At 42.8% G+C, this 15,895-nt stretch overlaps 1 protein-coding gene across 1 annotated transcript; it reads right to left on the bottom strand.

The window, feature by feature from the left end:
* Positions 1-1,130: 1,130 nt before the first annotated feature.
* On the bottom strand, positions 1,131-15,164 carry SS18L1 (SS18L1 subunit of BAF chromatin remodeling complex). Its single transcript, XM_021553557.3, has 11 exons — positions 14,921-15,164; positions 12,250-12,326; positions 11,522-11,606; positions 10,540-10,684; positions 7,824-8,021; positions 6,658-6,822; positions 5,658-5,759; positions 5,155-5,247; positions 4,420-4,539; positions 3,561-3,688; positions 1,131-3,351 (listed from the first exon to the last, which is right to left on the bottom strand). The coding sequence occupies exons 1-11, from the start codon at positions 14,987-14,989 to the stop codon at positions 3,325-3,327; spliced, it is 1,209 nt and encodes a 402-aa protein (XP_021409232.1). The 5' UTR covers positions 14,990-15,164; the 3' UTR covers positions 1,131-3,324.
* Positions 15,165-15,895: the final 731 nt, after the last annotated feature.

Raw genomic sequence — 15,895 nt, 5'->3', positions numbered from 1 at the left:
CTCAGCCCGGCCCCGGTGTCCGCAAGAGCCGCCTCAGCCCCGCCTCAGCCCGGCCCGTGTGTCCCCAGAGCGGCGCCGGTGAGGGCTGAGGGAGCTCGCGTGTCACAGAATCCAGAATGGCTCGGGTTGGAAGCGGGCTTAAAGATCATTTAATTCCCCCTTCCACTATCCCAGCTTGCACCAAGCCCCGTCCAGCCCGGCCCGGGTATCCGCAGAGCCGCCTCAGCTCCGCCTCAGCCCCGCCTCAGCCCGGCCCCGGTGTCCCCAGAGCCGCCTCAGCCCGGCCCCGGTGTCCCTCAGCCCCGCCTCAGCCCGGCCCGAGTCCCCAGAGCGGGGCCGCTGAGGGCTGAGGGAGCTCGCATGTCACAGAATCCAGAATGGCTCGGGTTGGAAGCGGGATTAAAGATCATTTAATTCCCCCTTCCACTATCCCAGCTTGCACCAAGCCCCGTCCAGCCCGACCCCAGTGTCCGCAGAGCCGCCTCAGCCCCGCCTCAGCCCGGCCCCTCTGTCCGCAGAGCGGCTGGGAGAGCTCGCGAGTCACAGAATCCACAACAGATTGGGTTGGAAGCCTTAAAGATCATCTCGTCGCCCCTTCCACTATCCCAGCTTGCGCCAAACCCCGTCCAGCCTGGCCCTGAGCGCTAGCAGGGCTGGAGCAGCCACAGCTCTCTGCGCGCCCTGTGCCAGGGATCCCGCCCCTCACAGCTCCGAGCACCTCCTAATCCCCATCTAACCCTGCCCTCTGCCAGCGTGAAACATTCCCCCTTGTCTTGTCACTCCGGGCCTTTGTAAATAGTCTATTTCCGACTTTCCTACAGCTCCCTTCAGGCACGGGAAAGCTGCAATTAAGGCACACCAGAGTTCCCCTAAGCACTCTGAAGAATCCCGATTCTCTCAGCCTTTGCTCATGGCAGAGCTGCTCCATCCCTCGATTAGTTTGGTCCTTTGGACCCTCTCCATCAGGTCGGAGAGGCAGAATTCTCCCTCCCTTGCTGCCACACCGGGATCAGCCCAGCGCTCCGGGAATTTCTGGGCTGGGGCATGGCCAGCTGTCACCCACCAGCACCCCCAAGGAAAGGGTAACCTGTGCTACCCATTCCATCTGCCACAAGAAATGTACCACCAAATCTACTTTCAGATAATATTTAAACTAAACAATTTTCAAGCATTCTGTATTACAAAACAGAAAATGATACAATGCATGGAAGAAGTCAAAATGCTGGCATCACTTTGTTTCCACATTAATACATAAAAATGGACGACACATTAAATAAACGTTTTGTTATTAACAATTAGAAATATTAACACCAAAAATCATGTATAAATTAGGAAATAAATGTACAAACTATTTTCAAAGTGCTTTTTCAAATACATTATATACACAACATTCACGAAGTTCTTAATGTAAGACATTTCAGATTGATGTAATGTTGCTGTTTAGGTTTAAGTGTTGCTCGTATTCTCTCAAAAGCATTTCAGCACTTTCAAAAACCACATAAACGGTGTATTCCCAAACTGGCAAAGGGCAATATTGCATTCTTCTGGCTACCTGTAATAGTAATTATTATAAAGAAAACAATCTTCCTTTCTGTTCCTTTCTATTTGAGAGTACTTATTTGTATGAAAACACCAGCAGGAAAGATGAGAGAAATGAGGACTGACTGAAAAAAAACGTTTTCTATTTTACCAGTAGTTGAAATTATTAACATAGGAAGAATAGTGCTTGGACAACATTTAATAGTAAATCTCCTAGTTGTCCAGTTAAAGATTTTCTTCTAAAGGAAAAAAAAAAAGCAATGCATTGAGAGATGTTGTGTTTTCCTTGTGGTTTTTGTTTTTCAAAATATAAAGTACTTGAAATCCCATAAATAACACCAGTCAGACAAAGAAAAGGAGAAAATCCTACACAGTGTATCCACTTTTGTAAATTTGCAGTTAATCACATATCAAAAAATGTTTGTGGGCTACACAGCCACCCCAGGTTTTTGCTTCGGAGAAATTTGGACACAGTATTTCGTTCAACACTTATATAAGTACTTAAAAGCGCTTTTTTTTCACCCCCCCCCCCCTCCCCAAGACTTTATAAGAACATATAAAACTGAATAGAAGCGACTTACATTGTTCATACTGATTTTTACATACCACTAGTTTTTCTCTCTAAATTCTCCCTCTATAGGTATTCTTTCACTGGTTGACCCCTTTAATAGCTCCTCTCTCTATATGCATAATAGTGTCTCACAATTAAAGCTGAATTTAATTGCTTATCTGCAATAAAAATGCATTTTTTCCTTTAACTTCTGAACTATTTTTCTGTCAAGCTACAATAGGAAAATAAAAGTGATGATGAGGTGTAAGAACAACAGACCACCAAATTGGACAATATGGTTATAATGCTTGCTGGGGAATCTGAGCAAGGGCAGCACAAGAATCAGAATAAAGAAGGATGCCAGCCACCTGCTTGCAAAATTTGGCACAAAAATGTATTTTGGAGTAGGATATTCAAGATGGGACTTCTGCCAGATGTTTTTCTCAGCTAAGCACGATATGAAGCAATATTGATGGCAAGCAGGCTGACACTGTAGGTCTCACAGCTCCCTTCTGTATTTCTTTCCACAACAGAAATACCTTTGTTTACATGGACATATAAAAGGTGCTTCTATTTATTAACATTTCTATGATCATAGGTTTGGATCCTCTTTCTGTACCTTTCACAACAGAAATGTGGACTTATGCAGATTACTTAATTATAGGATTTGGGTAGGTAGGTAGGTATTACAGAAGTTGTAGATATTTTTTGTCATATAGCATAGAACTGATATTTTATAAGTTATATATCCATCCCCTTTTCTGTAGAAGTAATCTGAAGAGCCATGGATTTTGGAGGCTGGCAGGTAATCTTCAGTGCATCCAGTTAAAAAAAGATCAATAACTTACCACAGGGAACTTCCCTGCACTGAAATGTGACTGATGGGCTTTGCATTGGGCCAGACTGAAGAACAACCTGGCTGTTTTCCAGAACGGGGCACAGCTGTGATTTAATGATCCTAAAGCTATTCAGAAACATCGAGAATGGGACAAGAGGGGGTAAATGGAAAACTTTGCGTTGTATCAACATACAGTACTATACACAGCACCAAATATCAAACCATTAAAGCATTGTCTTGTTACCAGTAGTGCACTGCTTCATATCCAGCATGAAATGAACACTGTTCACATACAGACGCTGCTTTGTGCTAAGGGGTAACCAACATATTACAATTAATCAAAACTGCCTGTACATCCAGTTCAAAAGAAAGGAATCTGACACAGCACTGTATTCTTTTATTGCTGGTAATTTCCATATTGTCCCTGTTAAAAAAAAAAAAAAAAGAAGAAATAGATATGTTAAAAACATATTAGAGGCTTACTGCGAGTGAAGCAATTTCTTTCAGTCTGTGAATTTTACAAGACCTACTGAAGTATCACCCATATATACATGCACCAAATTATCAGATAGATTTATAGACAGAGCCAACAGCCAGATCTGCTCTTTCAGAGCAAAGATTTAGACAATTTACCTGCTCATAGCCATAAGGCCTCTGTTGCTGAGCGGATGGGCCTGTCTGGGAAGCTCTGTAACTTCCATATTGCTGCCCCTGTCCCTGCTGGTAGCTGGAATACTGTGAGGAGGCTCCTTGTGCAGGACCTGAGAAGACAGTAAAATCCATTACAGGCAGTAAAATCCATTATAGGCTTGATTTGCTGGAGTTTTTAAGAGTTAACACGATCTAAAACATGATGCTAACAAAGTAAGCTCTGTGAGTAAGAACTGTGAGTAAACTCTGCCCAGACCTCCCCCTCTCGGTTTGCACTAGGAGGTGTTAATAACAATAATGATGTAGTTGCAGCAGTGTAAAATTAGGTTTTAAACTTAGCTCAGAATATGTTATAACACTTCTAAGTGAAGCCTCTCTGAAATCTGTATTGGCACACTTCTGTGCGAACTACCTGGCCTATATTTTATTAACAACTGCGTGTTTAAATTCCTATCTAATCTGGCTGTGCCACTATAAGCAACAGAGGAGTGATTCTCTGGACTGTTGATGTTCTTTTTCATGTCAGTTTAGAAGGACTAGGTGTGTAGGAGGCCTGGGAACCCAGGCAGTGACCTCCTGATGATGTTTAACATAAAGTCAACATGAAGAAAATGTGTATTTTCTAACTTCTATCAAAAGAGAGAGGGATTCAGGATGGAATGCAGTGCTATTCTTATGTATGTTACTGCCCAGAATCCCTTTACTAGATCTTTGACTAATTTTGGTACTTGTTAATCCAAGGTTAATCAAGGAAATAGTTCACAGCCTATTTTAGCTTAGGATTGGAGGCATCAGGGTGAAACACTGCAAACACTTGACCAGCCACCGAGAGTTTTCTTACCATATCCCTGCTGTTGTCCTGGGTAACTCTGTTGATTTGGGTATTGCTGCTGGGAATATGTTTGCTGTTGTGCAGCTCCCTGTTGGTATCCTGCCTGCTGCTGGCTGTACTGAGAATTTCCTGGAGGGGGAAATATTGGAATTGTTTGGTCATAGATGAGGCAGGTATTTCACTGTACATGTGGATCATAAGGAAAACAAAGGCATAAGGAGCCTTGGTCTAGAACTCATACACAAATACTTTTCTTAGAAACAGATGATTGGATTTTGCCAAGCAAAATATTTATTTTGCCAGTGATTTTTAGTTCTTTTGAATAGGAGAGTTACTTATTTATACACATCACTAAACAAACAAACAATCTGTTCCTCAAAGTAATTTTTTTATTCCAGAAGGGCTTCAGAAGAAAAAGTCACATAGATAAGTCTACCAGGGTAAATAGCTGCTTTCTCAAGAAGCCCTCTCGTACTTTCTTCTAGATAATGATGTTTATTTATATATCCCAGAAAGACAATTTATCTAGTTGTTACTGGTATTTTTTTTTCAGATACCTATGATGGAAATTCCATCTGCTGTATCCTGAAACAACAAAATGAAAGAAGCTCTGTAGAAGTCATCACTTCTCCTAAATGCCACCTTGCTGCACCATAATTCAGTTAGTGTTACCAGTTAATTTAGAGCTCAGATATGTTAATAATACATTGAATTTACTGTTAAGATTTTGCTGTATTTTCCTACCTCCTTCATAGTAGTGTTGTGTAGAGTCGTCAAACGACCGGTCGTAGCTCTGTTCAGTATAGGATGACTGCTGATAGGCATAATCACCATGTCCTGCAAGGAGCCACAAAGATTTGTCAGATTCATTCTTAATGGGACCATAGACAAAGAGTTGAATATATATTGAATATATATTATGAATCTGCTTATGCACCAAGATGAGGCTAAGAGCAAATACAGAGCCCTTAGGGAGAATATTGAATACACGGCAAATAAAGTGACAGCAATGGATAAAACCCTTGTGCTTACTAATCCAAACTGAGATTTCAGCTCTTTTTGAGCATTTTATATAGCAGGGTGCAATGATGTGCATGTTTTGTACCAGGCTCCCATCCCCTGGGATTCTAATTTTCCAGCATTAAATTGGAAATTAAGCATAATAGGTTTGCCAAGTCCTTGGACATGGCAGTCGTGGTGCTCTGCACTTGAGCAGTATCATGGTGAGCCCAGCTCAGAGGAATTACCATCTGGATAGTATTGCTGATTCATAGGTTCTGATGAGCCTTGGCCATGACTGTACTGCTCACTGTAATATTCTTCCTGACCCATGTACTGCTGCGAGGAACCTGCAAGGCACAAGACAAGGCAGACTGAGCCTGTGGACTCCCAAGGGATGCGTTTCTCTTATCTAATATATTTTTTTAAGAAAACAAAGTTTATGTCTGGAAAAGCAAACAATTGAGAGCAGTTATAAAGATATTTTGCTCACTAGAAAAAGGAAATAAATTTGTGTTCTCAGGCAAAGATGGTTGAAATTGAAATCCCACAACAGACAGTAACACATCCTAGAATCACTCACTTCTGCAAAAACACCAAAAGTAAGGGCTGCATTTCATCTACTAGTCTGAATTATTAGAAAGCACAGGAATAGATTCCATGCTCAAGAGCACAGTCAGAATTAAATATATTTTAATTAATACACAAACTTTTTTCTTAGCAAAATTAAGTTTGTTTTAGAATCAGTCTAGCAGCTTTATTACCTCTTAGAACTTTATCCAGAGAGGTCTTAAGAGCATGGTAGTTATCCTCTGGTGTTTTCTTTTCCTTGGCTTAATTTTTCATTTTAATTGCTGGCAAGCTGTATCTTCTTTCCAGAAATGTGTTCCTTGCTAACTGTGCCATGTTAGGGCTGATCCAACACCATGGCAAAGAACTAAATAGATTCCCAGTGCCTTGAATGAGCTGTATATCAAATTGTTTCTCTTTTCTTTAGAGATTTATGATCCCCTTTTAGAGAGAAGTATTTTTCTAAACACGCACAATAATTAAATAGATGAATCTTGAAAATAGATTCAAGTTCATCTCATTGTCATGATACTTGCACCATTCAGGATTTCCTGTGCTTCTGGGTGGGATTCTCCATTTGTAAATGTGACTTGGAAATGTCGGTGACCTGTATACCCCACAGGACAGAGTGACATCAGTTTAATGAGAGTTCTATCAATAATCTGATAGCAATTTTACCTTGCTGTGAAGCTCTGTAAGGGCCCATGGGTCGCTGCCCCATCATGCTGTTGCCTTGGTTGCTCTGGCTCATCATGGCAATGGAGGACTGCCCCTGGTAGTGCTGGCTCCCTCCTTGTGCTGAGTTGTAATGTGACGTTGCTGCTTGCTGGTGCATCATGGAGACTGCAATGGACATGGAAAAGATTGTTTTCCAGAAATTAAAATGGGGCAGTTCTCTCCTAGTCTCTTTGGAAGCAAGTTAAAACCTTCAGCTAATGTGTGTCCTGATAATTCTGTAAATTTTCCACAGGGGGAGATGTTTTCCTACTAGATTTATTTACTCTTCTGCACTGGAATACAGAAAGGATCTTATTACATGGTCAGTTCTTGCCATTTGCTTCAGCAGATATTTAAAAATACACCCAGCCTTGAGTATTATTAGCTTACTTAAAAGAATGTAAACCTTATTGCAGTAGGGTTAAAAAGAAACAAGAAATTATAATTATGTTTGTTCTTGTCTACCTCCTGACTGTTTCACTGCTGCATTTCTTTTCTAATATATTCTTTCTTGTGCTTCCATCTTCTCACACACTTGATGATTATATAGAGTTTAAGTAAACTGCTAGTCTAGGATTTGTTTTATTCCTAAATTTCATGATGCTCTAAAGAATTCTAAAGCATCAGACATCCCATTCAATGCAATTCAACTAGCAAACTTTTTTTAAATTAAGAGATTGAGTTGTCTGCTAGTCTATTGATGCCCTGCAAACAATGTGAAGTACCAATAAAATAACAAAATGGGCTAGTAATGTACAAAGAGTAAATGTGTTATACTCTGGCAGGTTCTTTGTGTTTGGGTAAAGGTGCTGCTCAGATCCCTCCCATGGCTGTGGGATTTGCTGCCAGGGCTATCAGACAATGCCACTGCCCCTCTATCTAACCCTCTTTTCCCCAGCTCAGCCCTAACCATGGCGAGTCAGCCTAAGTTAAAGCAAATCTGAAACTGTTCTGAATTACACTGGTGCCTGACATCTGGAAATTCAGAGATGTCTCAAAGCTGTCTGTTCCTCAGATATGTTTGTAACTGTCCACAGAAAATATTTACAGAACAAAGTCATGTGTGGCAAACCCTCTGAGGTCAGTGGAGAGTCGAGGTGGCCCAGGAGGAGGAAGAGGGAGTTCACCTGGGTTGGACTGCATGTTGATGTTTGTTCGAGAGACGTAATTGCCTATTGACCCCTGGCCTTGCATTGGCACGTTCTGAGAGGCAGGCACTGTGTGGCTGTAGCCAGGGCCAGTCCCATGGCTGCTGACAGTCATACTCAGAGAGGTCGTGGGCATGGTGTTCTGGCCTGACTGCTGCATAGACACGTGGTTAGGACCTGCAGAAACGAGAGAGAGCGACAGGAAAATCTCAGCTATTATTGGCAGTGCACAGCGAGCATGAGGCCTCGTGGCCCTTCTGAAATACCTTATGATAAGGCAAAACAAAAAACCAAAAATCCTCATTATTAACACTCCCTGTTATTTACAGACAAAACTGCCTGCTGCACAGTTAGAGCACACCTCCTCTTCTTGGAAGCCAAATCCAGGCTGTACAGGATAGCAGATGGGAAGAACAAAACCAGCAGCAATGCCCTACAACCACTTCCTCCCATCTTTCCTCTTTCCTCTTTCCTCTTTTGAAATTTGTCCTTTCATTCCTCTTGTCCTGCAGTTGATTCCTTTTCCCCATTCACACAGGTGGTGACAATGGGAAGGCACAGCAGCGGCTGAGAGACACTTTGCACATTGCTGCATCCACTATTCCTATACAGTGGATATAACTATATATAACTAGTACTATATAACTAGTATATGTAACTATATAGTACCTCTATAACCAGCTCACCTTCTTAGCTGGGGCTTCAGAAGTACCAAGGGAGCCTCTGCTCAGGAAACAAACCTATCTCTCCCTTTCCTGAAGTTTGACTAAAAGTAACTCAGAGGAAGATAAATTTTCCAAGTCACCATAACAATTCCAGTTGTTATTCCCTTTCCAGCATCATAATGTAATCATCAGACTGGTCCAGATACATCCTGGGTTTGCACCATCCTGCTTATCTGGCAGTGTGCTTATTTTTCAGAATTCTGTCGCAGTTGAGTAGCTAATATTGGGGGAAATGGGGTTCTTGTTTGTTGTTTATTGCTGGAAAGAGTTTGATGAATGAGTTTTGCAAATTTGTTTTCATTGTATATTGTTACTATCCAAGTTGTGATGGTGCATATTGTTGTTTGTCTAAATTCAGCCATGTTGTTGTCAATCTCAATTAGTTTAGGTAGAATGCAGAATCCTTAGAAGAGGCAGAATTATGTTGCAATGTTTAAATAATGATATTTTAATTCAGGGTTATTAAGTGTATCTGCAGCCTCTGAAAAACGTCTAACTCATTTAGTACAAACCTTATTAATTTCCCTTAATGGTCTTCATAGACATCAAAATTAGAACATTTGCTGTAAATTATGATATTTTCTCCTGATGAAGAGATGCAAGCAGCAAATATTTCAACAAGAAATGAAGAGATCCAGCTCTCTGGAAATCAGTGGAGCTGGGTCAAAATGCTGCTTCAGAAAATTATCTCTGTGTTTTGCTCTGGTTTGTTTAAGTTGTGAAGCTGATCCTGGTGCAACACAAGGTCACAGAGTGTGTGAATGGAGATAGCAATTGCCTTGAGTGAGAGGTGGAGTGAAGCAAGTGTTGATAAACCTTGCCTTATTTGCATGGGAAAAAATAGAGATTCTTGTGCCTTTTTAAAATAAAAAAAAAGGAAGGTTGGCTAATTTGTGATTCTAAGGGAAAATATGTGGATGAGTCCAGTCCTTAAGATTTCCAGTCTGGTTCTTTCAATCAACAGCAAATTACTCCAAAGATTTGGAGGAGGCTAGGGAGCAAATCAGAAAACCAGCAACAGTAGCACTGAAAATGACTATTCTTAATAATAAAACAATGTTTTGACTTAGTTAATATATTACTCATACTCAGTATTAAAACTTTCAAAACAAAGGCCCTGAAAAATGTAGTAAGTTCACTTCACAGGTCCCTTATCCAATTGTTTAAAAGGTACTATAGGCTTGACCACAAAGGGATTTTCAAAAACTCAGAAGTAATTTCATGGCTTGTGTCTGCTTTTGAGTCCCCCTACCCAGGTCTGTGATTTTACAATCAGATATTTCTATTTATAGAAACTGGTTTTGCTCTCAGTTACTCTGGGAGACACCCACAGAAACAACTGACTGAGCAACCATGATCTACAAAACAAACAGATTATTCATAATATAAAATGCACATATTAAAAATTGTTTTTCAGTTAGTTTAGTTGCATGAACAAAACCAAACAGATCATAATATGTGTTAATATGAAATGTCTGTGGAAATTCTTTGACTGTGTAGTACAATCTCTGCAAGCTTTTGTAGAGGACAAAGACTGATGCAACACCAAAGGATTTGTAAAGAGAAATGTATCCTGGAAGGTCTTTGTAATCTGAAGGCTTGGCTGTGTGGTTAGTCATGCAAGCAATTCCATTTTACCCTGGCCAACCCCGCCACTTCCATGACAAAAATACTGTAACATATAATTTTTCTTGCTGAAAACTTGGATGCATCCTTACTTGGTGTTTTTCATCATGTATTTTTTTGAGAAAAAGTCTTTAATTTCCTCTGCAGAAACACAAAGCACTCTGCCGAAGCCAACATCATTCCTGCCTGTAGCCATTTTGTGGTGATTTCAGCATGTGCCTGAAATCCCCATATGCCTGAAAGGTGAGTTAGGAGAGATCTTTTCCAGCTCTCTAAGTATATTCTGCATTAATGATTTTGTTGCCAGGCAACAGCAAAGCAGCACAAAGGGGACCAAAGCTCACCATTGCTAATCTGACTCTGCATGAGGGAGGAGGGAGGAAGGCCGGTCCCGATGGCATCGCTGAGATTGCTCTGGGAGTGGAGGGATTGGTTGGATGCACTCTGACTCATCCCTCCCGGGCCCAAGTTTATATTTTGCGTTGGTGGCTGTGAAACAACAAGGAGGAAAAGCAAATTTTTTTGGTTAGGTTTTTAAATAGAAAAATAGCAGTCCCCAAATTAGCCTGACTATGACTAAAAACTGCCTCGGTTAAATATGCGTTTGCTTTGCTTTTTGGGTAAACCTTTCTTGGTTTGAGTCCTCTGTGTGAATGTCATTGAGCATGACAGAGCAGCTGATAGGCAGCAGCACAGTGAAGGGCTTGAAATGATTGTGTTTGTCACAGAGTGTGGCTCCTGTGCTCGTTCCTCTGCACTCACATGGATTTCCAAACACAACCACCGCGAGGAATGCATTAGCAAAGACAACACAGGAGTGTGGTGACAGATTGACCTTTGCCAAGCTATGCTGCAGGTTGAGTTATGTGTGGTACTTCCCAAATCAATCCACTGAGCAAGAATAACAACATGGGCAAAGACAAACCAATGCTCGAATGTTGAATTAGATTTGTGACGTCAAACAGCAGCATTTTCTACCCCCAAGTAAAGAATAGGGTAAGAATAGGTAAGAATATTGAATCTGAACAAATGGAGCTGTTCAGACTGCACCATTGCATCATAAACCTTGAGCTATGGGAAAAAGATTAACACAAATGTCCCAAAGAACATAATTTAGACAAAGTAAAAAAAAAAGTTTGGTGGTCTACTTGGCCACTTCAAAAGTTTCATCTGGAAAAATACTAAAAAGCATTTCATTTATACTGCTCTGAGACAAAATCAATGAACATTTCCCTCTGGCATAGCTAATGTATCTGAGGGAAATAACTATGATATTAGTTATACTAATAACCAATTATTAGTTACAGTAATTGTGCTGGTACTTACAGCAGGAAGCAAGGACTGCATATTCTGGTTAGAGTCTGCTATTGTTGCCAAGTAAACCAGGTTTCTGTGCAAGATTTGTTGGTATCTACAGAACAAGGAGTAAGGCTTATTTGAAAAGGGTTAACAATACACAAAATTCCAAGTCTTTCTCTTTTTTCCCCCATATTTACAAATGGTTAGTTAAATTACCTTAACCCATTTTTAATCTGTTCTAATAAATAGCAGTAGCAATGACCTGTGTCTGTGCTGTCATGTTTCCCATCAAGGATCAGTGTGCTCAACACCTTTTTTACAAAAAGGATAAACCTGGGGGCAGGGAGAGGTAAAATACACCCTCCTTTGAAAGCACTTTCAACTGTGGAGCTGGGACCTCAATCTTTGAGGACTGATACCCAGTCAGCTGCTCCAACAATCACTCTTCCCTTCTCTGTCTAACAAGGGCCCTGATAGGAATGAAATTCCAGAACTCCAAAGCCCAAAATTTGTTCTCCCTGCCAGCGAGCTGAGAAGAACATGATATTTTTCAAGAGTGCTCTAACTGGAGTGTTTACTCAAGTAAGCACCACCAGAACTGTTTATGCTTCTTCACAGTTCTCCGTGAGCTGGAAAAGCTCCTAGAAAGGAACAGGAGTGTTTCCAAGAGCAAACCAACAGCTGTGCCACTGAGCAAAGGAAGAGCCAGACTTCAGGAAACATTTCTAACAAACTCCCCAATTCATAATACTCACTGAGTACATTCTGCAGTTTTCCCCTTGCTCTGATAATCCATAATGCATTGTATTAGGTGGTGATTTTCATCTAGCATCTGCATAAAAGAAATAGGACCAAAACGTAACTATGAGAATTGTATAAAAGTCCTGTGTTTTTGTGATCCTCCACCCTCCTTGGCACTGGATGGTGTTTTGTGCAATTTTGTTGCCTTGGCTATTGTAAATTACCTACATGTGACTTTACTGAGCCACAAGGTTGATTTAATTATAAAAAGTTGTCTTTAAAGTAGTTACTTGAAATACGCATACAGCAGAATTAATGGACTTACCTTGTTCCTTAAATGGCAGATTAATTCTGATGCTGAAGAAGGAAAACACTTTCACTATGAATTATCTCCGCCTCATCCCAAAATATCACCCAACCCTTTCCAAAATGTCAGCTAATACTAATATTCCTACTTTTAAGTAGGAAACAAACTTTCAAACCATTAAACCTACTCCTTTTCCTGCACAAGACCAGAGCGTGCTGACAGCTGAACCTGATGAAGTATAAAATTTGCATCGCTGCAGCTACTGAAACCATGTTTAAGAGAATTACATCCCAGTGTGTCCTTACTTTTATTTCATGAGCTCATAAAATGATTAAAAGCTTAAAACATCCTTTGATTGGTTGTGAAATTTCAGATGCATTAGTTTGTCTCTTTCTCCCATATTTTTTGTGACTGCAGCGCACTTTCTCCAGGTGAATGAATAAAAAAAAAAAATATCAGCACGCAGAAATTTAGATTTTCCTCTGGCATAATAGATTTTGTAGATATCACTGCTATCAAGGGCTTGCAAGATTGAGCCTTTGAACCACTGTGTCATCAGGGCAGGAGAGCTCTTGAGGAAAGAACCATTTCTGGTTCAGAACTGAATTTTGCTGCCCTGGAAATGCTATATGATGAACTATTTTAGAGCAGCACCACCACTACTCTATTGCCAAAAGCTCTAACTTCCTCCGTGTGAAAGCTATTTTAGGAATATTTGATACTGGGATAAGAACAGCTTTGAAAGTTTATTAAAATTGAGTTAATAAATAAAAAAAACCCTGTTTATATAATAGGAATGCAAATAAGAATAATATTTTTTCATTGAAATTTGTATATGTTCTCAAAAGCTCACTTTAATGAAGACTTCTGGAGATTTTTTTTTCTCCTGCTCTCTCTGCTCCATTGCCATCCTTGACTATAAATCCCATCCAGTTCCTGTGCCTGCAAGTCTGTTCCTTAGCATTGCTGTTTGTCAAAGAGAAAATCACTGCCAACAGTCCAACACTCATGAACAGTCCCAAAGTAACCTGACAGCAAATGCACCTGAGATGGGAAATGCTTCCACTCATTACTTTTAGAGAAAGAACATTTTGAAGCTTCCACAAAGTTTATGAATATGCAAAAAGGGCTTGAAAATCGAACAGAAGATACTTTATCTGCCCTTTGTCTGTGGGTGTGGGTATAATGACAAACAACTGAATTATGAAATAATTCCAACTGATTTGGAGGTTAGAGGAAAAACTTACCAAGTCTGAAATATTTCAGTATTTAAAATGAATTGGTTCACAACACCACGTGCTGCAAGAGCTCCACAAAATGGGATGTTTCCAAACAGTCTCCTGAGATGCAAGTCATCTCTCCAGCCTCTCTCCTGGCAGTTCTTTCTGCCCTCATCTCTGCCCTGTCACACGCTACCACTGAGGGAATTTTTGTCCCCTAGAAGTCATAAATTGACAGCGGATCATGGCTTGGCTGCACAGCCCCTGGTGACAGGTTAATGGCTGTGTTGGCAGTGGCACTTCTGCCCTGGTCACCGGCAGCGAAGGGACCGCACGGAGCTCACACCTGGCTCACAGCACACCTGGAGCCACGGGAACGGCCACAATGACAGCAAAAGTGCACCTGACAAACAGCAGCACTACAACCATGCACGTTCTTTATTGCCATTCCCAGCCTCGCTGCTCCTGGCCGTCACCTTCTGCAGGAGAAGGGTGCCAGGGTCTGCTTGTGCTGCCAATCCTGGGAAATAGGAAACAATAACTTCCCAACTCAGCACCCTCTGATTTGGCCTCCACATGACACCCATGTGGGGATCTCCTCTCCAGAGAAAATCTTTCCAAACCTTTGTTTGTCATTAAACATCAATAAACACATCACAATAATAGTAGTTTATGAAAAATACCAGTGGCTGGTGCTCCCTCTATCTTCTGAGAGATTAAAATTCTGCATCCAGATACAAAAGAAAACCCTTGCAAATTCAGTATTTTATTTCAATTCATTTTTTCAGGTTGGATTCTTTGGGGGCCAGAAGCTGACGTACCATCATAAATTAACCGCATATTTGCAAATTTTATTGCCGTTTCCCAATGTATGCTTGGCAGCGTTTCCCCTTGGCGAGCAGCAGGGATAACGTGCCATCCCGATTTTATTCCCTACGTCCTTCTCTCGCTCTCTTTGCAGCGATCTGAACACCTTTGCTTTGTTCCACCTCCTCCTCCTCCTCCTCCTTCCCCCACCTCTCTCACTCCAGCTGTCCATCTCTGCAGCCCTCGCAAATTCACGAGTTTTCCTGATCGCCCTAGAAATCAGCCTCCAGCTGCAGGAGCATGGACAGAATAAATGTCTAAAATTGTCTGTATAAAAGCATGCTCTTTTACCTTCTGGATAGTTTGCTGGGTGACCTCCCCTTTGCCTCTTGGGCGAGCAGAAGCAAAGGCAACCGACATGGTGGGGGATTTTTATGTGTCTATAATATATCGGTTCCAGGCTCTAATAATATTGTTATTATCTGGCTGCTATTGCCGTGCGAGGATTCTCCGCAGTGCACGGGGAGGGGGGCGGCCGCAGATGGTACGATCTGCGCCCCGCGAACACCCGCGGGCGCCGCGCCCCGCGCCGCCGGGCACCGCCCCCGCCGCGCCCCCCGAGCCCCCCGAGGCGGCGGGGCGGCGGCGGCGGCGGCGATGCGGGGAGGGAGCGGGAGCGGCGCCGCCGCCGCCTCCCCGCCGCCCGCACATGGTGCGGTCCCGGCCGCCGGGCTCCCGCGGCCTCGGCCGCGCCGCCCGCTGCGCCAACTGCGTACGCCGAGTGCGCCAGCGCGGGAGCGGCGCGGGGCCGCCTACGCCAAGTGCGCAGCGAGGGGACAGCGGGCGGGGGACGGGGGCGGCCAGGGCAGCCCGGCGACACGGGGACGGGGGCGGCCAGGGCAGCCCGGCGACACGGGGACGGGGGCGGCCAGGGCAGCCCGGCGACACGGGGACGGGCACGGGGCTCCTCTGCGGCACGAGAGGCCGGGAGAATCGCGGCTGTTCAGCCTGGCGTCGGGGTGACCCAGCTGTGCCTCTCCAGTACCCCCAAGGTGATGCACAGCAAGGATGGGGCAAGGCTGTTTACAAGAGAGGGCAGTGGCAGGACAAGGGGAACGCGTTCAGATTGGAAAAGAGCAGGTTTGGGTGAGATAAGAGGGAAATCTTCCCTGCGAGGGCGGCGAGGCACTGGCACGGAGAAGCTGCCCTATGCCTAGAAGTGTCCAAGCCGGGGTTGGACGGGGCTGGGAGCAACGTGGGATAGTGGAAGGCGTCCCTGTCCATGGCAGGGGGTGATTTTTGGGGTCACCTCCACCCAAACCCTTC

This window comes from Lonchura striata, chromosome 17, assembly GCF_046129695.1.
Source record: "Lonchura striata isolate bLonStr1 chromosome 17, bLonStr1.mat, whole genome shotgun sequence".
Taxonomy (NCBI): Eukaryota; Metazoa; Chordata; class Aves; order Passeriformes; family Estrildidae; genus Lonchura; species Lonchura striata.
The sequence above is the reverse complement of the archived record's forward strand: the minus strand, read 5'-3'. Positions and strand labels throughout refer to the sequence as shown.

Bases quoted from the DNA above. Each gene is read 5' to 3' on its own strand.
- SS18L1 (XM_021553557.3), bottom strand. From the start codon at position 14,989: ATGTCGGTTGCCTTTGCTTCTGCTCGCCCAAGAGGCAAAGGGGAGGTC. The intron at 10,685-11,521 runs GTAAGTACCAGC...GTTGTTTCACAG, and splicing joins TGCAGTCCTTGCTTCCTGCT to CCACCAACGCAAAATATAAA. The intron at 6,823-7,823 runs GTGAACTCCCTC...TGTCCATTGCAG, and splicing joins CAACATGCAGTCCAACCCAG to TCTCCATGATGCACCAGCAA.